We start from the raw sequence: 26,377 nt of genomic DNA, 5'->3' as shown, positions 1-26,377 counted from the left end.
GTTTCATACCACAGGATCAGCATCAATGTTGTATCTTCTTATGAAGAAGTCGAAGTGCGCCTTGATTTGTTCTTCTGTCTTTGTAAGTGGGAGGCATAGAGATATCTCATTAAAGGGTCTCTCTCAAGCTCTCGGTTGATGATATTGAGCTGAGAATCTGAGATGATCGAGATGTGGCATTTCACATTAACTGAGCCCGATACCTTCCTGTAAACTGTTTTCCTGCCCAAATCTTCTGAAGACCTCTTCCCACATATCTACTGTATTTATTCCCTGACTGTACACCTTATTGGGATTCTATGCAAACCACCTTAACCTCGGTAATTTCTGCTGTGTATGGCCCGTTAAAGAGAAGAAACGTCCCTTCAGTGATCTCCTTGGGGCATTTAGTGTTACATTGATTATTGTGTCAGATCCCTTAATAAATTAAGATTGTCTCTGTTGAGATGAGTGAGACGAGTGAAATATTCGTACATTAGTCTCTTTCCACCTTTGTAGTTAGACAAGGCCTCATCAGCAAGTTCTTGACTTTGAATGAGCCATACTCAATCTGGATGTTAGTCAATTCATAAACAAGACTTGCTGCAATGATCCTTTCACAACACTTCCGTCAGGTGCAAGCTCGAGCTCGAAGACAAGTTCATCAGAAAGAGCTCTTGGGAAAAAGACTCAATGGTCCTTCAGAATCTAATGGTCCGATGGAATCCTATACTTGTCCCCATAAACTTCATTGACTTTCTTCTCTCTGTCAAAACCTGAAGTCTTCTAAACCTTAGCATTACATCTGATCTTCGAAAGATCCTAAGATTAAATACCTTCTCTGAAGAGTCAAAAGAGCTCCTCATAGAGCTTTAATAGATTGTAGCAATCAGCGTCTTCCAAGATTTCTCCCGTGAACTTCACAGTCAACTTATTAATAAGAGCTCTTGATACATTGTTCACGAGAGAAATTGTATGTACTACCACTAACTGTCAAATCAACAATAAGTGCAAGAGATCCTGGTACAATGACTACCCCATCATCAAGCCTTGGAACTGGGCTCTAAGAACTCAGACAGAGAGTCTTGTTCGGGTTCATGTTACTCGAGATATTTAGTTAAAATAGATGGATTTGGAGATACTGATCCTCTATTAACACATAATGACGATGATGACTAGAACGAAGGAGATACAACAACACCTTTTCAACCTGAATATAATTCACCTCCTAGTCCTTCAAACAAAGGTACTGAAATGACGACAATGAACAGGGGAAGAGTGAAGAGCAAAAACTGCTAAAACTCCTTTGACCAATGAAAGTGAATCACTTGATAACATTACACTCAAGACTAAGTGCTCGTGAAAAACTTGATATGGAATATTCAGACAGGAAACCTACTATGCTTCCAAGTTGGAAAGGAAAGAGTTTATGCAGCTTCCAATGCTTTTGGTAAGAGAGCTCCCAGTAAATATGTCACCACCAAGATATGATTCTGAAGTTGCTGATGGTCCAACATTAGTATATAAGTGAAAACAGATCCGAGACCGTGATTGTTTCCCTCTGTGAAGTGGAAATCTGTGCTTGGTGAAATTCCAAATTCTGCACGCGACCTTTTGAACGATGGCGTGTCACAGTTATAATTTATTTGGTTGAACGTTGAGTCGTCAGGAAGAGCTGATTCACCCTGATTTCCTTCCATCTAAAAGGAATCCTTTTGAAGATGAGGTAGATGTGAAACATCAGAAGTGACTTGATCTGTTCTGGAAGAACATATAAATATCGAGTACAGAAAAAAACTTGGATCACTGCTTACACTCGGAAAGAGTTAAGAGTTGAATTCGACAAAAGACCGAATGGGTTTTGTTTGATAGTATCAAAGGTTGAATCCTTAAGATATGTCTTCAGAATGTTTTTGACAAAATGAAAAGAAAATTCTGTGAAAGTCTCACGATTGTGAATGATAATTTGAAAGTTTTACAGTTGTGAACGATATGGTGAAAGTTCCACAATTTTGATCAATTTTGTGTAATCAAACGATTGGCTTGTTGATTCGCAGGTGATTGAATATTTCGTTGTGGTGAGTTTGTATACCTGGAAAAAAACACCTGCTAACTTATATTTATTCAAGGCTCAAAAATACAAAGAGGTTTTCAAATTTTTTAACAAAATTTTGAAGATTAAAATTTTTCTCTATGAATTTTATTTGATGTAAGTCTCAACGTCATGTTTCAGTAAAGATGCAAAAGAAGTTTAAGTCAAGAATAAGCTTCTCCTTATCGACAGCTTCAATTTCATAACTTCCTTATTCCATACACTGGTCTCAAACTTGAGTCATTTCTGAAAACCAAAGTGATTTGAGAGAAGGAGAAGAGAGAATTAATAATTTATCTATTGGCTTGAGGTAGTGAACGAAATCTTTGTCAGTTCATTCTGCCCAGCCGGCAAAACAAGTAGTATACTTTTTAATATTTGCAACGAAGCGAAGGATGTTCTAGGCGACTTAACACGCAAAGGACAGGATACCGCACGCTATGAGCGGGCCAGATGGGAGTATACCTCCCGCTCTCGGGATCAATCAGGTAACAGGATTTTTAGAATACCACCCGCTCACGTATCGAGAAAAAATAATAAAGTGTGCTCTTCAAATAGGGGTTACTGGATTTTGATAAAATAGACCAAAAGCGGTTGTTTGGATGTAAATTTCACGTCAGCACGGAGTATGATATAAGTTGCTCAAGAATGTTATTACAGTACTTGGAAGTCGAGTAATGGCTTTCATTACCTATTTAGGAATTATGCTCAGAAGTGGTTGGTCATCGTGGCCATTAGGCCTTACAATACCCTTAATTTGGACTTTGTCCAAACCAGAAAAAATGAACAAGTGGATCCTTTCTGCGAATCTCCCATGGGAACACAAGCTGCAGAGGTCGCTCAGTGGTGTGTCCGTTGTGCGGACAGTACTACACCCTTTACAATTCTTTCCTCGCCTTGAAGGAGGCGCAGCAGTGTCCCTTTCCTCCATTCTCCACGGTTCTTTCCGTCACTGACAATAAGAACAAGCCTCCCTTACTGTAGGTGTGGCTCCCACCTTCTAGTTTAGACGTTGCTTTCCATTAGGCCATGGATATACTCTCTCTTCCATCGCTTCCATGCTTTAGCAGTTTCCGATCTCTGGCTTCATCTTCGTCATCTTCGTCATCTCCTTGATCGTTCTCAATGTCTTCTTATGGATAGGCATCTCGCCCCCATATGATTACATTCGTCGTAAGAACCTCTTCGTCTCCCTCGTCTCAACGTGTGTCTGGGGACAATTATTTAGATTTCACTCACTCTCAATGGAAATGATTTAAAGGCTTTGTAGGAAAGGTGGGACATTCCATGGGTCTTGTGAAGGGCCCTTTAACCTCCCCGCCGAGGGGATCTCGCCTGATTGAATTTGCAACAAACTTCGAGACTTGCCAGATAGTTCTACCACTTCTCGATTTTCTGTATAGTTTTGATCCAACCTGATGTAGTCTTGAAAACTGCAGCATTGTCTGAGATAATGACGAGGCGCTTCGTTCTACGCGAGATGAAAGCTTTAAGCTTCCTCTGGAACTTGTCTGCTTTCTGAGACTGTTCTCTGGCAGGTCACTTGTTGGTGGCGTTCCATACGGTCTTGTGGAGAATACTTTAAACATAGTGCATCTCTTGATCGTCTTCTTGACTTTTGCTCTCAACCTCGTAATCCACCAGCTCTCTGTTACACTTTCTGTGGTACTAGAAATGCATTATCTAATTATGTACATGGACAATTAGCTTGCCAGCAAAAAGTCCCCCTGGAAGGTACGTTGGCTTGTACTTCTTGTTTCTCCCTTCACACTTGATGATGTCTGTCTGTTAATCTTCTACTAACTTCCACCCTCGAGATTGCAAACTCGCTTGGTCTGCATTCTGGACTCGCCTCACCCATCAGTTTTGTACCGCAGCTATTTCATCGGTTACCAATGGACCTGAGCTCCTCTTCAGCTTGTTTCTCCTCAAGTTACTGATTACCCTCGACGTCCAGGCTGTCATCTTCATGGTTCTCCAGGAAGCGCCCCTCTCCAAAAATGCATCCCATCATCTGGCTTTCGCTCTTGTATGTGAGGGTTCTCCTCTAGGATAGATTTGCACTCTTTAAGGCCGCTCTGGTGCCTTTTAACTCAGGTTTATTTAACCACTTTGTTCCATTCAACAACCAATCAGTGCTGGTGAACCAGTCCTCTCTCTCCATTTATTCAGTTTTTCTCCTCTGATTGCAAAGTCTGTTGGAAAGCACTTTCAGTTAACTTAGAGCTCACCAGTTGTTGCCTCGATCTTCTTCCCTCTGTTGACCACAAACACCTTCCAACGCTTTGCACTATTGCTCATCCGATATAAGGCAACCATGCTGTCCATAGTGAAGACTTGATGTGCCAACGCAGCAGTGCACCACGCTGGTTCTTTGCCATATTCGCTGCCATATGACCGCTGACAAGTTCCGGTCTTGGCATAGAAGTATTCTTTCAAGATATTCGTGACTTCGAAGACAGAAGACCCTTAACTACAGCCTTTTCAACAAAGAGAAAAAGGCTTTCACTTGCAGGTTGTTTACAAGGAGTTTACATGTGATGGGGTGTAATCCAAGGTAGCTAAAAGCGAATCTGATTGGTAAAAAACGTTAAAGCATGTGAAAATTGTGTGGAAATTCACTAACAGTAGCATTTGGTTTCATGTGAATTTTTTTCAGTTGGGTTGTACTATGTCGCAAAATTTAGTTTGTTCACTTGAAAATGTTATTTAATCTGGGAAAGCACGGTTAATAGTGACAAGTAAACACGCAATTTAATCTTCTGTTGCACAGTACTTCAAGGACGTAAACGGAATTTTTCCCTATCGAAATCAAATGTATCGGTTTTCCCACTTTTCGGGGCGCCGCAGCTCGCCAAAGTGAAAGTGAATTCTAGAAAAGTTTGCTGCTTGACCGCAATCATGGCTCCTAGGTTTGCAGATATCAATTCAGTCGAAGAATTTATAGAGGATTATGCAACGAAAACACAAAAAAGAAAATTCAACAAAATGTTGCTTCGCTTAATGTACATGGCAAGACTCAAAGAAGAAATTCCCAAAAAAATTTCAAAGCAGAGCCAATCATTTCGTAGTATCTGAACAACAGCAGAATTTCCCTTATTTTGAGTGGACTGACGACAGGGAGCTAAAAAATACAATACCTTTCGAGTTGCAGAATGCTGGACTGAAATTCATTCACCTCGCTCAAAGGCAGATAATCAACACAGCTGTCGTTTTTTGAGGGCGCACTCATCGAGGGGCAGCTAAGCTCATTAACTAACAACCTGAGTCAAGCCTCGACGCTGCAAATCCAGCGAACTAAAGAGGAATCTTTCCTAAAACGGTAAAAAAAGACTTAAATCTAACTCTTATTGGGAAGCATCTTGATCGTATTTGCGATTTGTGATACGTACGCGTTCAAAAAAATAGGTATTAAAAAATAAAGCTGATAATTAACTTTAGCTTCTTCTGAACTTTCAGCGGCTTTCAAAATGGAAATTTCCAGTGCCTGCCATTTTTGTATCATTCTAAAAGAATAATTGTTTAACGTATGTTTGAATAAAACTTTAGTGTTGATTCAGTTTGTTTGAAATAACGGCGTCCATCATGTATCTTGATGTGGTGTGTTGATTTCGCCAAACGATATTCATGATCAAATTTTTGCATTTTGTTTTATAACAAATTTCGGATGTAACTAGTGTTCTCATTATTGAAAGAGCGTGTTTTATCAGAGTACAAAACACGGAGCTAAAGCTGTCACGCCATCTTCCAATTTGTACAATTTCCGACCATTCCCCGGATTCCTCTCTGTTTTTTTTTTTCGTTAATTGAACCACAAGTCTGACATGACTTGTAAAAGCAATATGAGAGCAAGCTCTTGGCCTCAATGGATACAGAAAAACCTGTAGGTAACAGAACAAATTTCATGGAGATAGGAAGTGAAATTTTGGAACAAGCTGACCAGCAATTAGCAAGAGAAGATAGGTTTTAAACATGCGAAATTGCAACGTGAGCAGAGACAATAATCACCAAAATGGATAAAATGGACTGTCCGAGTTTTGAAGGAAGTAATGCAAGATAATTAAACGGATTCTTTATAAAAAAGAAAACAAATGAAGAAGTCTTGACTGTGCTCTGTTCTGTTGTAAGACTTTTAAAGCAGAAAGGAGGCAGCTAGAGCACTCAAAAAGTTGGGAGAAAAACTGTATTGCGTCTCGTGTTTTCCCCTATACTTCTTTCGTGCTCTAGCTGCTTCCTGTGTACTTTACAACAAAACAGAGCACATATAGAAAAAAAATTACTTCATGCTAAGTTTGCTTGTACCACATTATTCACTCGTTGCAAAGAAGAAAACACACTCGCTCGTTCCTCCCTCGTTCGTTTTTTCTTCACAAATCGTGGGTATAAATCATCGACGCGAACTAACCATTAAGTAATTTATAAATGGCTAAGCCCCACCGACGCCAGCAAATTTAGTTTTCATTTCAGAGCCATAATTCGTACCGCGTTTAAGTATTCGGAAAGAACTTTATGCTTTTTTATTTATTTCTTTTTTTTTGTTTTTTGTTTTCTTTCATTTCAATAATTCTTGCTTAAAGGGTCTCTCTCCATTCATTTTATCACAGTTCTCAGCTATGTCAAAGTAACAGGTCTTTTTAGCTATGTGGTCACGTGGTTTGAAACGAGTAAGCAAAAGAATGCAAAATGACTGTTAGATATATAACGCAGGTGACACCTTATGGACGAAATTCTTTCCTCTCTTTTTAATAAAAAATTCATATTCACAGAAAGATCAGCAGCACTCAAAAGACTGCGGTTATATAGAAATCGGCGATAACCGAAATGGAATCATTAACTAAGATCATAAACAACCTCGAGCTGGATAAACAAACTTGTGAGCACATGATCTTTAAAGATCGCGAAAATACACGAAACGGGCACAAAAGGGAAGCAATTGTATCACACCAAGAAAGTTTTGACGATTTTGTGATTTCAAGTCAGAATGAAGTTATATTTTGTCGAAAACTATACAGTTTTTTTGTTTTGCGCTAATTAGTTCGCTCTTGATCGGCAGCCGGTCAAGATTCTCAAACGACTGAATAATCGGCAGTCGGATATTTTTTTGAAAATTTAACAAATTTATAGAAGCTACACCATCCAAAGAATTACATGTTAATGAAGAACCGATAAGCAATCTCGAAGTAATTTTATCTCATGTCTTCAATCTCGAGCCCAGGGTCATTTTGGCTCCTTGTCAGCGGTATTGTCGCCAAATAATGTCCTCTGGGATAATCAAATTTTTATCCCAGAAATCGCAGGATTCCGGTTTTAACTGCGCATGTCTACACTGTTTAGTTATTGCTTCCGGTTGACTTCTGCGCGTGCTCAAAATAGAGCACACGGTCCGCTACGCCAGCGGAAGAAGAAAAGAACGTAAATTACCTTTGTGCACGTGAACTAACATTAACAGCTGAAAACTGTTTGAAACACTATTTCATTTTGAAATAGCTTTTTACGGACCATAAAAACATGAATAGGTGCCATCCGCTTTCAATCTCCGAGTTCGTTTTTCTGCAAACTTGAAATCCTCGTCTTCGAAATGTTCAGACCACACTTTGCTACCAAATATTACACTTAGGTCTTTATTTGATCTTATTTCATTCTAAAAGTCGATATCTGTTTTAAAATACACTAAGAAACCATAACGACATTCAAAAATCAAGATTAGACGAAATATTGCTTTTAACCATTTACTAATGCTATTTACTGTGTTTCTATTGTTCCGGTCAGACTCCTTCATGGAAACAACCTACAACTTATTCCTTATCGAGCCTTCTTTGCCATGGATGCCTTGAGGATAATGTAGGTACACTCTAATACACACACTTTTCGAATAATTTATTGTAAGAGACTGGTGCAATCGACTTTGTGTAATTTTTTTTTATTCCTTCGATTTTATGCCTTGACGCTTCTTTAGACGAAGCACATAGACAGGATCTGAGAATACAAGCTACATTCATATGTAAATAGCCGGCCGTTGTGGCTCACTCACCTCTGATAATTGCACGCAACTTACCACTTTGGCCAATTCCCAATATTTTTCACACTATTTTCATTAATTGGCGCATGAACAACTTAATCAACCGGTTTTTGTTTGAATATTTTGAAAATGTTCTATCAGGTAAGAGTGCCGTAATTTGAAGTGCACGATGATATAGCTACTATGACGGGAATGATACGACAAAGACGACGATATCAACGTTGGTGAATACGAATTAACTATGCTAATAGTGAGGATGATTATTATAATGCGGATACCATTGATGATAACTTCGATGACGACGAAGATAATGATGCTGACGATGATACTGATAACGACGATGACGACAATGATGACGTCAATAACATTTTATCTTTCTATCTTTTACTTACAGAACACTAACTGATAACCCAATAGAGACAATTGAGTCGGAGGCATTCAAGTTTTATGGACCTAGTATCGCAAATTTGTAAGGGATCTTATCTATTTACTCACCGAGTAAAACCTTGACACCTCTCCTCTCTCAGAAATGGTACCCCGAGTAAAGCTACCGGTAAAATGGTAAAGGATGTCGCATCTGTGGTTTTAAACACATTCTTTAATGTTTGAAAACATACGCAAGGGAGGGGGGACAGTCAACCTCTCACGGGAGATCTGCTAATACTGGAAGTCAGTGGAGCTATATATCAGAGAATTTACGGAGTCTGCAGCCGAACTCAGGTGATGTGCTGTTGTTCGTGTGGCGGAGGAAGCTATTAACAGTATACAAATCTGTGTTGCAGTGTATATTGTTCGACAATCTGTGCACCAATTATCGATCAAATCATTGAATCTACCCGAGCAACCTATTGGTATTTTGTTAGTGGAAGTGTTATTTATGGTCCAGAATCAGGTCCTATTCACCTGTGGAAGTTCCACTGCCAGGACAAGAAGACTCCACAGTTAATCGTTCTGAAACTCATGTACCGGAGATCTCGAACTGTGCCCTAGAAGAAAGACATTACTCACCTGAAAGGGAAATCACGCAATTATCGGACTTAGAAACTCTGGGAATAAAGAATGACGAGCCAACAGTCTGTGAGAACTTCGTTGAAGTTATCATGGACAACTTTCAGTTGAGTAGGATGAGACTGGAATAATTGTTGCGACGGCTGAGGTCAAAACCAGAAGTCATCAAGCGCTATGATGACGTCATTCACGAGCAACTTCACACGGGCAAAATTAAGCCAGTGAGCATGGAGGAACAGCCAGAAGTAAGAAAGGTCCGCCATCTTCCCTACAGAGAAATTACCAGACTTGAAAAAGACACTGCAAAGCTTCGTGCAGTCTATGATGCATCTGATAAAAAATGTGGATTAATCCTCAATGATTAGGTTCGATGTATGCTGTGAAAAGCAGGCAAACTATATGAAATGTCATCTCTCACTGCGCTTTATGCAAGGAGCTTGAAGGAAGACCGTACAGTACTCCGGATCTCCGCAGCCTCAGCTCCCAGATTTCACAGTTTCCGACGAACTAGTTTTCACTCAAGTTGGTGTCGATTTTGCTGGTCCAGTCTATTTTAGAAATATGTATTCTAACAAAAGCAGAGTCTTCAAAACATTCATTGCAATATTTACCCGTGCATCTCCTCGGATGGTGCATCTCGAGCTCGGTCCCGACCGGTCAAAAACTCCCCTTGGGTGCCTATGGTGGTTCATTTCAGGAGGGGAGTTACCACCTATGATCTCCGATAGTGGGAAAACATTCAGAGGTTCAAGTTCAAAGGCTTTTCTTTTCTGACATATTCCATAAGTTCAACGTCCCTTGCGCGGTTGGTACGCTCTGTGAAACGCTACCTCAAGAAAAACCTTGGTAAACACGTGTCATTTACGAAAAATTTTTTTATTTCTCCGTAAGTGACACTTACGTTTGTAAGTACGTAGGTTAAAAGACGCTTATGGTTCAAGATAAAGGAATACTCGACCCTCCACCTGTCTTCTATCAATGAGGAACTTAGGGTGTCTTTCTGAACTTTTTTAACATAATTTGGGAAAGAGGACAACTCAATCTCTTGTGATTAAGCAAGGAGGCGTTTGTATCGTCTTCGATAACTCGGAGAAACACAAGAAGGCCAAACGAAACGACGAAAATAAGCCTAATATCACACTCGAACTGATTTTAATCAAAGATAAATCGAACACACTAAACAACTCATTTATATACACACGAAGTATTCTTATAACTCATTTAGCTCACACGAAATACCGTTACATCCTCCTTAACGAAAACATTTTGCAACCGTCGTCAAGTCATTTAGTCAGTTCATTAAGAGTCACATCTGCCCGGTCTCTTTTCCACTCGTCCACTTCTGGTGACAGTAACAGGGGCTGCTGGTGCACTGCGAAAGACTTCAGTAGCAGGGGCTGAAACTTTGTTACTAGACTTTTCAGGTACTCGTGATCTTGGTTGTATAGCTTCCTAGCTAGGTCATTCTTGAAATGTCGACGGGCTCTGGATGTGGTGTCACTGTGGAACCTTAAAATAGGGCTTAGGGGAATCATTGAAAATCTCAACGGGGGGTACTGTCCGGAATAGCTCTCGAGACAACCTCAGATGTCTTCGGTTCCTGCTGTAGATGCGTCCATCCTTTGTTTGAACTTCCCATGACCTTATTCCAACCTTTTTCTCAACAGCTGCTTTAGCCCATCCAGCTGACATAATAATCTCTCATTGGTTGGAAGCACGTTCACCGTTGCTCCACTGTCCAACTGAAACTGGCTATCATGCCCATTGGCAACCATCTTTGCAGACAACTTTCAACAACTTGAATTCACAATGTCTCGGAACTCTACGCTCACGGTCAAAAGGTATTCTTCAGAAGAGGAATCTCCCTGCATTACATTTACAGACTTTTTCTACTTTCTGTTCCTCAAAGGTTTGGATGGTTTTGTACACTGTATTGCACACTTGACTGCAAAGTGACTTTCCTCGCCACACTTCTTGCAACTGTTTCCCTTAGCAGGACACTCCAGATTACTTCTCCCGTGTTTACTTCCATAGAAATTAGAAAGTATTACAGATCTAGATTTACCAGCCTTTGATGGGTTTTCTCCTCTGAGAATTTGCCAGTTTGCTTGCGATCTGCAACAAACTTGAGGTCCTCCTGTTTGCCCATCGCCTGTGGCTGAACTGAAGTTGCTTCGCTGGAAAGACAAATATCGATGCATTTGTTAAGTGTGAGTTTCGATTCTCGTAACAGCCGCTTACGTGTGCCATTGTCCTTTGTTCCGACTAAAATTCTGTCGCGAATAAGACCATCCACGAATGAACCGTAATTACATGTTTCTGCCAAAATACGAAGTGCTGCAACATATGAATCAATCGAAATCTTGTCTGTTTCTCAAAAAAAAAACGCGCCTTTATTTTTCGCAGTACCACATCAATTTCCTTGCTTTCCTCTTCATTTTCAAAATTCAAACCATCGAAAATTTCGGACGCGTCCGCCCCCAAACACTTAAGTAACGAAGCATTCCTCTCCTCCTTTGGTTGCTTTATTGGAAGAGATGCAATTTCCTAATTAGACCATACGCGCCGAAAGCGTTTTCAATTCCATGCTAAGCTTCGCTTACTTTCGAGTTTCGAAGGGAACGATATATTCTGCAAAACAGCCGTGCTTACCTCAGCCAACCCTCCCTCGCCGCCCAGCATACTCCTCCACGAGGAACTTCGGACAACCAATTCGAAGAATAAATGAACACGCACCGACCAGCAGGCTACTAATACGCAGGTCACAACTATTCCTGACACCATGGAGAAACACCAAAGATGACTCGAACACACTAAAAACTCATTTATATATACACAAAATATCTTTATACCTCATTTAGCTTATACAAAATATCGTAACAGCGTTGATAATGCGCCTCGAAAAAATGGAAATCGGGTACAGTTCAAGAATTGATCCATGGAAGAGATCACCTCGTCCGTGCAGCCATTGTTGGGTTGATTTCTAAAGGAGAGGAGACTGAAATCAAACGTCCAGTACTGAGGCTTTACCCAGTCGAAGTTCCAAATGAGCAACACGATGGGGGTCACAAGGAAGTTGCGGGTTCCGCTCAGTCAGCCGTCAGATTTGTTCCCGACGATCAAGTTGAAATCGTTTATTCTCAGCGAATTATGTCATTAAAAATTGAACTTTGTCATTCATGGGTTTATCCAGAGGTATTTAATTGACTAGGTAAATCAAAGGGGTGGGGTAGTGTGTTATAATAGGATTTTGGACGCAACTTGTTCTCTTCTTTCCTATGAGTAGCTTTCCCTTAGAATTTTCAGGACCTATCGACCAGCTTTCACCAATTTTTTTTAGCTAAAAAAGATTACGTTGGGAATGAAAAGCATGTTTCGCTACAATTTTTTTGAAAAAATGCGTCGTCATAATGGCCCCTTTTGTACGATCTAAGGTTCTAAAATTTGTTTCCACCAACCTACTCATCTTTTTCGTTGTGTTGTTGCAGATTTCTTCTCCGAACGAATTTGAAAACATTCCTCTCTGCCTCCCTCGCGAATTTCAGGGCTACCAATTTTGAGCTGTAAAGTATCCAATTAATTCATGTATCAGCCGTGATGAACCCATACTTTAAGATGTCGGCCGGTTAGAACTAATAAACCACTTAAAATCAATATGTCATTCAAAGTGATTTTCAAGCACAGTCATCCTCCAAATGTCTTTTGTGAATTAACCCGAAATGTAACAGGGGTGATCATATTGTTAATCTACCTTCTATTGCATATCTGTTTTAGTAATTTGTGGCAAAGAACTCCTCGGATTGTAACTTACCACCGTGAAAACAGGATCGTCCTGAAAGTACATCTGTTAGTATTTCCCTTTTTCGATTATAAAAATGAGGCTAAAAAGCATTTGTACGAGAAATCAATATGTCCAATGCTTTCAATAAATTTTTTGAGAGCGTTTCATTTAAAACGCGACCGCTCAAATATAGCGTAGCTCAAAAAAAAATCACTAGTGATACGCTTTGTAAATTGAAAGTCAAAGGTGCGTGCATTATGTGGATGAAAGGTTTTTGAAATAATCTGGAGAATGTTTTTTTTCTCCCAGCAATTGCTTATCAAGTTATGTTTGTGATGTGTAGTTAAATAACCTTGACGTTAAAATCCTTGGAGTCTACATTAAAGTGAATAAAACTATCGACTTGGTGAGTCATGAAAGCAAAAGTTATCTGATCACTCTGACCGCTCTTTAGTGATTCAACTGTTCCTTAATTATGCAGTAGGAAGGGGTGCACGTAAGGGCTCCTTATGCACTCGCATCTCTCGATCGCATTGTTTTCTTAGCGGTTTTGGACTAATTAACTTTGATGGTCAATTTCATTCTAAGGAATCCCTTGGACTCAAACCGAGAAGTTATTAAGTTTTCCGATAAAGATGATAAATTCCTGAGGGTTGCTTTGCTACGCATGGGTTACACAAGAACTTTCAGTTACCCTGACTATATATATCGAACGTGTCCTCTGGGAACGTTCTCAGAAGGAAATGGGAAGTGCATGGAATGTCCTCCAGGTTTGTTATCTTGTGCCTCTTTGTTATTCAGTGATGAATTTACATAATAGCTCTTTAAGATCAATCCCTATCCTTAGGAAACTTTGCTACAATAGCAAGAAAGATTATTGTTAGAATAATACGTAGTAAGCACAGAATCATTGGGGACAAAATACCTCATGTCATTGAGGAAAAGATGGAATTGCCCAATTATATCCTCAACCGGTCAAGTGTTTAAAATGAGTTTTTGTTTTACCTGAGACTTAAAATAACCTTTTCTTGGCTGAGGTGGTAAAAGGTTAGGGTGGTAAAAAATTCCTTTACAGTTTGATTTTCAATAGCCTTAGTGTTTAACCAGTACTTTGAAGACTGGTCTATAAATCTTGCAAGACGCACATATAACCCTAAGTAGCCTTCCGCTACACTTTATACAAATGATAGTGTAACGAAGTCAATGGAAGCCTAAATGAATCACGTGGAAACTAGCCGCTCCTACGTTGTCACACGAACACATCAAAGATTAAGAAATCCACCTCCACAAATCACATTAACTAATACGTGACTTTGCCAAATTTTACAACATTCGTTGATCATATAAAGAATCTTTGATTGTTGGGTGGGGCATTTGAACACAATCTTGGCCCGAGGGATGGGAATTTGAACGAGCGAATCTCCTAAATGTCAAATCCCTTAGAATTGCCCGGGAGGGGGATTTTGAAGCTTCGAATTTATCGACGCATTACCTTGCATTCCCTCAGCCGTCCCTTACCTTAAAACTTATTTCGTTTTTTACCAGGCGGTTTCTACGTTGATTCGCGTGGCTACGTTGCAGAAAGCTGTAAAAAATGTCCAAACGGATCTTATGTCCCATTCGACAAAAAACCTGGAAAATCAATTCTAGACTGCAAGGCGTGCCCAATAGGTAAGTAATTAACACGACCACATGATGTGTTTAATCTCAATATTTACTGTTTACTAAAATTTGTATCCAAAGAGTCGTTTCAAAAGTAGCGCTTGAAAAAATTTAAAAAACCTATGGAGCGGCTGAAGACTACTTTGAGAAAACAAATATCATTTTGGGTATGATATCCATATAGACCGCGCTTTTGCGCATAGATTTTGGGTTGTTACGGAAGGGGGAACTCCGGGTGCTTCCTTATAACTTCAACCTTCGTAACGTTACGGTCACCAAATTCACCTACAGTGGAGGAGCGAATTAATAAATTGTATTTATCCTCATAAATGATTTCAATTTACAGTTAGTTTTAAAACTAGCTGTGTATTTGATTCACCTTATTTTCATCACACTAAACAAAAGGTAACTACTTAGCAAGTACCGAAACCTATTTTTTACCCTTGCCGGGGAACTTGCTTTAAATCAGAATAGCAATATAAAAATTTTCCGCGTTAAGCGTACCATGGTAGAGTTTTTCATTGAACATTTTTCTTTTTTATGATGTCAGCTGCCAAACTGGATCTCGAATTTTGAATAACTGAATGTGTTTCCTGTGCATTAAGTCTACGGTAACACATCTTTCCAGTGTGATGAATGCGTCTATGAGGAATTTTGTAAAAGGGAAACTAATTTGCCCGAAATAAACATCAGCGATAAGCGGAAATAGTAGTCATTTGAATAAAAATCTTCAAATCTTGCATCATACCCAGACGAAACCTAAAAGAAGGGTATGAAGGGGAAAATTCAAAATATTGGCAAAAATCCCTTCGCAATTTCGGTTATCAGGGAACGATATCATTATCGTGCATGCCTCAACGGCTTAATATGTCCACGAAAAGATTTTGAAAGGAGTCCTCAAGTTTCGATATCAAAGCCTAAATTGTAAGTCTTGAGTATGCCTCGTATTCCCCCTGTTGAGAAAAGAATAGATTTAAAACTTGCCGAACGTGCAGAGGGCAAGAGAGGAAATGAGAAGCCTTTACTATTCATTCTCTTTTCAAGTTTAGAGAAGGAGGAGACATTCTTCGTGTGAAAACAAAATCATTTTGCAGGGAATCAAGCGCCTGTATAACACTTTTTTTCAGGAAGAAATTTGAATCAGAAATATAATCTCAACAACACTGACAGTTTTCTCAATTTTAACAGGAACGGAAAGTGACTTTGTTGCTGGATATCGAGCATGTCCATGTTTGGAAGGATTTTACCGAACCCATCGATTCGCTAAATGTCTCAGATGCAAAGTAGGACTGATATGCCAAGACGACTATGCCTCATTGAAATCTGGATATTGGTGGCGGTGGCGTAACGATTCATACAAACATCGCTACCAGGATTTCATACAAAATCTTTTAGCGACTTCTCCAGTACTGGACAATTCTTCCATACAATACCCTTATTCGATGCCGACACCTTACAGGTGCCAGGTAGAGAAATCTTGCAAAGGTGGCTTGGATTCACCATGTGCAAAAGGTTACGAAGGTCCAATTTGTGCCGTTTGTAGCTCAGGATATCATAAGAAACTGGAGTTCTGTGAAAAATGTCCCTCGAAGGTTTGGATTGTGGCACAGCTTTCAATTGTTCTCGTCATTCTATCCCTACTATTCGCAATTTCGATGTGGAAGAGAAAAACAAAATTGGTAAAGGACGAAGGTCACTATCTGATAGACATGTTTTTTTCCAAGCTCAAAATACTAGTTGGCTTTTATCAGGTCACGCATGGCTTACTAGATGTGTTCTCGTACATCGAATGGCCAGATTCTCTGCAAGCTGTCCCCACGTACTCTGGAATACTTCAGTTGAATTTCTTTCAGATCGCACCTGTTCACTGTCTATTTTTAGGGTTGCACGTGAACGCCTTTGGAGAATTGCTCCTGATATTAACTTTGAATTTGAGCGTCATTGGCGCCTCTGGTGTATGTTACCTTATATATAAGACGGTAATCTTGAAGAGTCATAACCTTGAAGAAGACGAAAAGTCCAGGAAAATCAATCAAACAAAACAGTTGGTTTACAGAAATCTGTTTTTCTTCTTGTATGTAACGTATCTGAGTACATTTTCCAAAACAGCCAGCGTTCTACCTTTTGCTTGCCGCAAACTCTGCCGAGATGAAAAGGATGAGATGTGTGAGGAATACGCTAAAGCAGATTACAGCATAAAATGCCAAGGATCCTTATATAACCATTGGCTGATCCTGGCATACATTTCGACCGCATACGTCTTTGCCCTGCCTGCCGCTTCAGTTATCGTACTTTGGAGGCAACGGAGAATGTTATTTTCTTCGACAGACAGTAATAAAGACACTGGCACAGGGGTCGTTGGAGGTTTGAGATTCCTCTTTGAAAACTACAAACCCACTTTCTGGTACTGGGAACTGGTTGAGATGTCTCGCAAAGCTGTTCTAACATCTGGTCTTATTCTTGTGGGAGAAGAGACCAGGTCTTACATCGGTTTGGCATGGGTCGTTGCCGGTATGTATGGAGTACTTTTCTCTTGGAATAAACCCATAAAAGTCGCTTCGGAAAACAGGTTGATGTCGACGTCCCTTGCTGTTACTATTTTGAACTTGGGTATTGGCGCCGTGAGCAGAATCCCCGCAGAGAATATATCAGATGAGGTGGATAAACACAAAGACGAAATGGCGATGAAAATACTCATACTGGCTGCAAATACTTTGGTAATTGGCCTGCTTGTCGGTAAGGATGGCTAAGACGAACAACATATTTGTGACAATACATGTGCAAACGTTAGTTAATTCTTTGCCGTGAAACATGTGACAAAATAACAGAATACTGACCGACGATTAAGGTGATGCATATTGTAATACACAGCGATCTACACGTTCAAGCGGTTACTGAACAGACATTTAATCTCTATCAAGTGCCTTCAAGGTACAAACGAAACTGAATATATAATGAGTCTAGCAGCACGTGCAAATGAAATTCAACACAGGGCGTGAAAATTACAATATTATAACACATATCGTTGTGACATTTGTTGCAACACTCCAAAATACAAGCCAGTTAGCCCCAAAAGAGAGCCAAAGTGATCTAGCATATAGCTCTAGTGATTTCTCGGAGGAGCAAACAAATTTATATCCATGTTGAAATCACCTGTGGTCCTTGCAATCTGATTGGCTCTCACCGGTGTGATTTATTCTTAAATCGTGCCATTTTATGCTCTAAACCGCATTTTTTTCCCTTGCCATTGAGACAGCTTTACCAAAACACAACAACCAATCAAATTTGTTTAAAGAAATTAATCAAATTGCAGGAAAACGAGAGACAAATTTTGCATCTGTTTTGAGACCAGCTCAATATACCGAATCAATATAACATTTGTACAGACTAACACAAGTTGTATTGAGCGAAACCGAAGCCCCTAAATAAAATTCTCCAGGAGTTTTATAAAAAAGTTCGTAGGAAAGACGGGGAAGATTACGAGCGTGATAGATTTCGTGTAAAGGTTGCGGCTGTCGATTGATGCCTAACAGAGAAAGAATACAAACGCTAAACTATTCTTTAGAGAGGTTTTAAAAGTTTGAAGAAAGTTCTTGAGGGAAAAGCCCAAAAACTCCGTTAACAAGGCAGAGGCAGGCTGCCGAACTGGTGAGCCATGACACGAAATAAGAAAAAGTAAATAGGAAAACATAGTCATATTTTTGCTTGTATATCAATAACTAATAATCATATGATTTTCTCGTGCAATTTAAGATAAATCAGCGATTGCAAATCTTTCAAAGACTAAAAATTGCAAAATTTGCACAATTAAAAATTTTATTAACCTTTGAAAAATTTACTTGTGCTGATTCATCCCAAACTGCAAGAGAAATATATTATAACTACTTATTGTACGCCACTCACTTTAGGTACCATAATTAATGCTCTGAACACCTGGGTGAGAGCGTTTCAAGCCGGGTTGGGAATGAATGGATTAGGAAGCGTGTCTGATGCTAAAAACATCCGAATATAAATGATACACTAAAACGAGTGAAGCGACAAAAATTGATGTTTTCATACCGGAGGAGATATTAAGAGAAGCCTTATTCGTTCGTGGATACTGATTTGAGTGTAATTTTTGGTTTCCTTTGCCTGACGACTTCGACGGAAGTAGCCTTTCGGGTTGTGGACAAACATTGAAGCCACGCTGAGTTTTGTATAAAAGTTTGTCGCATTTATCGTTTTTAAATACAATACTATCACAATTCTGTTCTTATTTTTTCTTTTTTGTTATTGATATGAGGTCTTTAGAGAAGCAAGAGAATCGACCGTTTGCCTTACCGCACATTAAAAAACGGAAATAATTGTTTGGCGTGTTTGCTCGCTTAAGTTCAGACCTATTAATACTTATCATTCAAGAAATGAGGTAACCAATGTTTTTATTCTTGAGGGCGCTTCTGGTAATCCCTAACTCTTAGCCAGCATTACGTCGCCGGCTTTTTCTCTGGGGTATCCTTAACAGCAAGGGGACCCACTTCCCAAGCCAAGGCTTAAAACATGATTTAAAGTGATTACTCACGTAACATTGCTCAGCAGCTTACATTAAATAAGGCATTCGTTATGCTGCGTCCTATCCTGGAGAGCGATAAAAGTATCGTAACCATAACGTTACTTGCTATTTAACGTTTATCAATTTTTCGCAAAATTTTATTGATAGTCTACCGCCTATAATGTCTATAAAGTAGAACTTTACGAAATTTTAAATCTACACTCTTTAAACTTTCATAAAGAAATCACATAGAAATCTCCTTATATGTAATTATCCAGATTTTAGCTTTGAATGGTTCAGGTTTGCATCGCTATTAGATGGCTTACTCATTAGTTATTACTTTTTACTCATTATCAGTGAGCGCACTGATATAAATTGGAGAAACGTGCTACATTTCAAATTGAAGGGGCAAATACATTAAAAATAGATGAAAAGAAATAATAGCAAGGCTTCTTTTGATTATTGCCTTCGACGGAAAATGTTTGCTTTATCCAAAAAAAAAATTAAACAAATAACAATTTTGAATTTTATCTCTGCCTCAGGTCAGTACGTGATGTTTTTATACGAATATTTAAAGGAGTGGTGCAAAAACCCACAATGCTCCTCTTCATGCTGTCTGGCTTTGCTCCTTCCTCTGAACGACTTGCAAGGAGAGATTCGAGGTATGGTTGGCAAAAACTTGATGAAAACTCAGCTTGACACAGGCATGTTGGCGAAACCGTCCATTGCTGCCACTGCAAAGGACAGTGGAGCTATGAGCTTTACTCTTTGTGGTGAAGACGTCAAACCCGAAAAGGAAGACAAACGAAAAGATGAAGCTGTCAAAGACAGCAACAGAAAACGTCATCGCTGGACACAGACAGAAGTTGTAATGCCACCTTTTGCTTCAACCGTGGAATCTGGATCAATGAGAGGGCAGCAGCGAATAAACAGGTGAGTGTGATAAGTATTTTCAGTATTTTTATGAAAGATACAGAAAACCTTGTGTGCAGCATTTAAACAACCTTTTGCGAATATAATGAGCCATCGTCCGGGTGAGTGTAGTCCTGAGAAGGACTGTTGTCGGTAGTGGTGACTGACGTTTGGACAATCTTAGCGGAAGTCATCTTCAGAGTCAAGTGAATAGTTGTTGTCAATCGAATGTTCTTAGTCCGGTGAGTATAAAGTATCAATCAGTATAAATCAGTATATCTATAAAATCTGGTACCAATCAGTATAAACTGATTGGTCAGTTTTGCCGTGATGTTATTGGCTGTAAGACTCAAGTGGACTATTAAATTATCAGAACGCTGAAGTTTCTGATGGAAAAATAACCGTACCTTCTATATGTAAATATGCTCTTTTTCTTCCATACCAAAATCCAGACTTTCCATTCTCAGCACATTACATATTTAATCACTTGGCTGCGACTTTCTCCGTTTTGTGATAATTATTGTCGATTTTCTTTGTCTTATAGCCTTAGCTTTTCTTACTGTCATCTCAAAGTCAGGTTTTGTAACCCTTTGGTTATTTTAAATTATTTTTTAGTTCTGTTTCTTAAAATGGTGGAAAAAGAAGTGGAAATACATGACCAAATCGCATTTGTAGAGGAATAGCAGCGCAAAGAGCGAAACAAAATCCATCTTGATTTGACACAATGCCCATTTCGCCAGAGCTACTTACCTGGCTTGAAGCCAAGAGTCCATCCGTGCGGGCGAGAAAGCAGAATTTAAATTTTTCCTGCATTGCAATTACGCAAATGATATCTGGTAGTGACAAACTCGTCAACGTGTTTCTTTTAATGTTGTCTTTTTGCAAGCAGTATGAAACAGAATGACTGAGTAAAACCTATACTAAAATTCCAGGAGGATGGAGCTCCTCCAAAAATTGTACTATCGATACCTTTTTTTTCTAGACTTCAGCCTTTAATGCATGAGATGCATACCTCTGGAGAAAACTGTGATGCATCAGAAACACTGAAGACATTCATAAAGAATGAAGCAGAGGGTAATACACCAGAGAAGCAGAAGGAAGGCTTAAAGATTGTACCTGAGGGCAATATACCACCAAAGCAAAATGAAGGCATGAAGATTGAAGCAGAGTGGAATGCACAAGCAAAGCAGAAGGAAGGCATGAAGATTTTAGTAGAGTGCAACGCACCAACAAGGCAGAAGGAACGCATGGAAATTGCATCAGAGTGCAATGCATCGGCAAAGCAGAAGGCATTCATGAAGAGAGAAGTAGAGAGTACTGTATTGGCAAATCAAGCGGAAGACATGAAAATTGCACCAGAGTGCAATGCACCAACAAAGCAGAGGAAAGGCGTGAAGATTATGGAAGAGGGTAATAGAGTGGCAAAGCTGAAGGCATTGATAAAAAGTGAAGCAGAAGGTAATGCACTGGCAAATCAAAAAGAAGACATGAAGATTGTAGCAGAGTGCAAGCCACCAGCAAAGCAAAAGGAAGATATGGAGATTGGAGCAGTTTGCAATGCACCAGCAAAGCAGGAGGAAGGCATGAAGAATGAGACAGGGGGCAATGCACCAGCAAAGCAGAAGGAAGGCATTAAGATTGTGGCAGAGGGTAATGCATTAGCAAAGCAGAAGGAAGGCATGAAGAATGAAGCAGAGGGCAATACACCGGCAAACCAAAAGGAAAGCATGAAGATTGTAGCGGAGGGTAATACAGTCGCAAGGCAGAAGGCATTCATGAAAAATGAAACAGAGAGCAATCCACCTGAAAAGCCAAAGACATAACTGAAATTAAAACCCGAGGCCATAAACTTTTAATCAATCAGTGGAATGTTTGCTATCGCATAAAGTGCTAAACCATACATTTAAAAACAAGTGTAGCGAAATTATTGTGTCCCTCATTCAGATAGGTTTTAGTTAATGTAGAAGAGATATGTTTTATAGAAGGGGCTTTGTTTATAAACAAAAGAATCCCTCAGACTATGTATTTGTATCAAGCATAGGTGCCGTGATATATTTCAGTATCTAAATTCCATTTCTTTACTTTTATCGCCTTTAAAATCCTATACTCGATATCGTTAGCTTGTGTACTATTGTGAAGCTAATATGTAATTGTAGGCGAGTAAAACCATCGTCAAGTCAGTTACTCTTTTTTTGCAATAGCTTGGAGGAAGGATTTTTTTCAACTTACGTGGAGTGTAATAAACATTTGTAATCACTAGATGGCTGCTTAGCAGGTACAAACCGCAGGAAAAATACAACAACAATGACGAAAACAAAAGATCTAAACAAAGAAAGCAATAAGTGATATTTTGGGCTACCCGATCCAAACAAATAATGGCATCTGATTCACCAGGTGACCATCAGAATTACCTTGGGCCTGACAACGGTGAGATGAATGCACCTGGTGCTCCAGCTGGTAATTTTTTCATAAGAGTTGAATGATATGTCAAGATATCTTAAATTCCTTGCCGTCCTTATAAAGCAAAGAGATGTCCGAAAAGTCCTCAGCGGTAGCGTTCACATCGACCCGGAATTTGTACTGAGATAATCTTATTGAAAAACTAACGGAACAATACAACCCAATATGCTGGTTACATGATGCGATACATATACCACTTTCAATTTAAGGAATTAATTTAGAATAACGACGTATGCATGTTATTTTATAGTGAGTGGATATTTATATGCAAAGCTCTCAGAGAATCGACATTTATCGGAACTCAACGGCACGCTTTGTTACCATCATGAAGAATAGTGATTTACTATTCAGATGTTCTGTAACTGTAAAGCGTTCAAGAGTCAACGTAAATACTTTTACCTTACCAGTTATAAAAATTAGAATTAGAGAGCACCTGGATATCTAACGAATCTTGCTATATGTAATAAAGCTGTTGCACATCGATAACTATGTTTACAGTTTTGTTAGGTTATTTTTACCAGCTTTTAATGTGAAAGTAAATACGAGGTTCTCGGAGGAAAAGCCGATATAAGTATAAAGTTCCCACTGTAGAGAAACGTGTTTTTAATTCATAATTAAAATTGCAAATTACACGAGCATTTAGATTTCCAAACCACTGGGCAATGAGGCAAACAAAAATGGAACAAGACAACGGCAGCGGAAGCAATCGGTTTTACAAACTTTAACGCAAAAATACATCACAAAAGTGAACTTGTCTCACGTTTCAAAAACGGGAACAGATGTCGCCAAAGGGAATATCAGAGTGGTACAAAAACAATCAAGTTCTTTGATAAAATAGATAAAAAATGTTTCATAAGGGAATTTGTTGCCCTGCCATTTGTAGCCAGCTGTGGTCCGGGTTCGATTCCCGGACCTGTCCCATGTGGGTCGAGTCTGTAGTTGGTTCTCGTCCTCACTCCGTGGGTTTTTATTCAGGTTCTCCGGTTTTCCTCCCCTTTCAAAAACCAGCATTCCAAATTCCTTTTATGATCAAACAAGAGGTCGTAATTTATCATATCTTGGATCAATCTCTTCGTTATATATTGTTTCCCCAACGATATGTGAAGCTCTACGCTTGGCTATAATTATCATTAATAGTGCTAATAGTGTACAAAGTTATGATAGAAACTCTTATTTTCAGCGTCACGAGTAAATACATTGATTAATTGATTCTTTCGTTCATTTAATACGATTCAGGCGTACTTTTGTTCGAGTATTCGTTCAATTCATTCGTTCTGCGTTATGCTGAGTTACTCGTTAATTCTTGGCAACTTTTCCTTCGTTGATTCCTACGCTCTAAAAGTTCGTTGTTTTCTGATGTTTCTATTGATCTTTCATTCGTTTGCCAGTCTATTCTCTCTTTCCCTTGTTTAGTGTTTTATTAGTCACTAGTTGTTCCCTTGGATCATTCATAGGTTTGCTGGCCTGTTCCTCAACTTCAATATCTCCTCAAAGTTCACACTGGTTATCAACAGCAGAAGGGTACTGCTACATATGATTTTCGGCAACATGATCACTAAATAAACTAAATCAAAACTGCCGAAAATGTTGTTAAATATATTACAATTAAGGTCATCCTCTTTCTGGAATTGCTCAGACAGACGAAATGAATCCTACTTTGAGCTGATATCTTACTAATAGTTGTGCAACCGACTCTAAGTCGCGTTATGAAATATTCGGCGCAATGGGATTTTCCTGTTAAAATGATTGTCCCTTTGATATTAGGATTAAGGTCTAATAATAAAGATTGTTATCGCTTTAACACCAAGTGCAATGTGATATATTACTGATTTGAAAACTCAAAAGATACCGATAATTCTGCTAAAGTTTGTTTATCCTTGGAGATATTTTTCATGTTGATGAAGTGAAAAACAGACAACAAACATATCACGATCAAAATTATCCTCTTTCAAAAATATAAGAAAAGCGTGCTTGGGTAAAATAAACAGAAGCTTTTAAGGTCTTTTGTTTTAAGTTTTTGTTTTATTTTTGTCACCAAAATAGTTTTCAAAACGGTTGCCCAGAGGTAAATCGTCAAAAAAGATGTTCAATCGATTTCATAGCCAGTGTCCAAAAACTTTTGTTTACTCGTAGTCGTCCTTTTTTGTTTTTGGTTTTTGTCTATACGTTTGTTTTCCTGTTCATTAGCCCAGTCATTCTCTTGTTCAGTTCTTTCGTTTTTCCTTCGCTCACTCGTTTCCAGTATGTGATCCTTCAGTGCGGAGAGGAGCAGGGGTTTAATTTCCAAAGGGTGACTAACAATCGAGCTAACTTACCTCTCGAATTAAATTCCTGCTCAAAACTTATTATTTCCTTTTCACTCCAAAAGGGTATTACCAATACAATTTTTAACAATTATTACCAACTTAACCAACAAAATCTATCTTCTATATAGAATGGCCTTCTTATATTTTCTCAATTGCGGTCTCACCGACTTACAGGCGCGTTTTAATTTTCACGATGAGATTTTCCAGATAAAAGAGATTCCCCACGATATTAAGATCAAAGCAAAATAATTAGCGGTTCAAGATCCTTTGTATTATAGTAAAGTGAAAAGTTGCAGATATCATATATTTAAAATTACGGTTAACCTCGAAGTTTCGATATCAGCAACAAACAACTCTCCACGTCATGGCATTACACTGCTCACGGAAAACAAACAACAAATCACGATGGATCGGGAGTTGGGTTATCTTCCTACAACTTTTACAAGTAACAGAGATTCAGAAACAGATGCATTGCTCGGATAAAGTAAATACAAAATGATTGAATTTAAAAATAACAGAATTCACACTGTGCTTTGTATTTGTATTTTCCTCTACCATAACCGGATTTACCAAGAGAGAGTTACATATGCAACACATCACATTCACTGGATTGGTAACATTGAAAAACACTCATTCTCTCCAAAAGTTAGTGATTACTTTAATTGAGAGATACTGTAAATACTGAACAAGGATGAGATAATAATGATTTAACGCTTTAAAATCAAGTAATTATTCTCTCTTTCAACTGCTGTCGGGTTAAATATATTGGTAGATGTTTATAAAAAAAAAAAAAAAAGATCTAAACGCTATTTCCGATTATTTACATTTTTTTTTTACACTGCTTATAAAAGCACATAATGTCCTTTCAATGTCGTATTTCAAGCTTCATGAAAATATACGCTTTCTTTGTATCACTCAGGAGTACTTGAGAAGCATCACCATTTCGACCGATTCAGACAGTTATTTCATTCACACTATTTACAACGAAAACAGCTGTTATCAATTTAATTCGTCTGGAAGATTTTCAGTTTTTAAATATTAACTTTTTTATAATCTCATACCACAATTTTATGGACCTTGTCTATGCGGTGAAGATCTTTAAGCAATCACAAGAGACTAGAAAATAGGTCACGGAGCAAGGAAAACTCGGTCTGTTGTCCGTCACAGAAATACAATAACGATGTTTGAAGTATTTTGAGGTTGACTGGCTACTTCAGGAGTATGTTTTCTAAAATTGCGAACAAAGTGGAATAATAGATGATTTGGCGACGTGGAATATCTTCTGAGATATTCTAAGTACCAAAATTTTGGCTCTTATAACTTCTCAATCCTTATAATGGAAAACCTTGTAACATGAGCTCCCTTGTAATGGTCACGCAATGCCGGGGAGAGAAGAGATTGCGTGACCAGACCAAGGGAAGTGACAAACAATTTTTACATTATCAAACATGAATTTATCATTTTTCTGGTATATGACACCAAGTTTCCCCAAGTAAATAACCATCTTGCTTTTCTTTTCATACACGCAGACAATGAGATATGGCGATGTAAAATCGAGTTTTTATGAAACGACGCAAGATCGTGGTAGGACTCCTCCTTTGATCATTTAAACTGCATGAGACTCCGTGTA

At 38.8% G+C, this 26,377-nt stretch overlaps 2 protein-coding genes across 2 annotated transcripts; both read left to right on the top strand.

Moving 5' to 3' along the window:
- Positions 1-13,447: 13,447 nt before the first annotated feature.
- On the top strand, positions 13,448-19,904 carry LOC131771989 (uncharacterized; the record flags this gene model as incomplete). Its single annotated transcript, XM_059087895.2, has 4 exons — positions 13,448-13,649; positions 14,425-14,550; positions 15,730-17,277; positions 19,612-19,904. Coding segments are annotated over exons 1-4 (2,169 nt in total), but the record flags the coding sequence as incomplete, so codon positions are not given.
- Positions 19,905-19,933: 29 nt separating this feature from the next.
- Positions 19,934-21,806, top strand: LOC136279355 (neurofilament heavy polypeptide-like). Its single transcript, XM_066162998.1, has 2 exons — positions 19,934-20,002; positions 20,964-21,806. Exons 1-2 carry the CDS (start codon positions 19,941-19,943, stop codon positions 21,802-21,804), a joined length of 903 nt encoding a protein of 300 aa, XP_066019095.1. The 5' UTR covers positions 19,934-19,940; the 3' UTR covers positions 21,805-21,806.
- The last annotated feature ends 4,571 nt before the right edge of the window (positions 21,807-26,377 follow it).

This window comes from Pocillopora verrucosa, chromosome 3, assembly GCF_036669915.1.
Source record: "Pocillopora verrucosa isolate sample1 chromosome 3, ASM3666991v2, whole genome shotgun sequence".
NCBI classification, from domain to species: Eukaryota; Metazoa; Cnidaria; class Anthozoa; order Scleractinia; family Pocilloporidae; genus Pocillopora; species Pocillopora verrucosa.
Note: the sequence above shows the minus strand (reverse complement) of the source record. Positions and strands in the feature narration are given on the sequence as shown.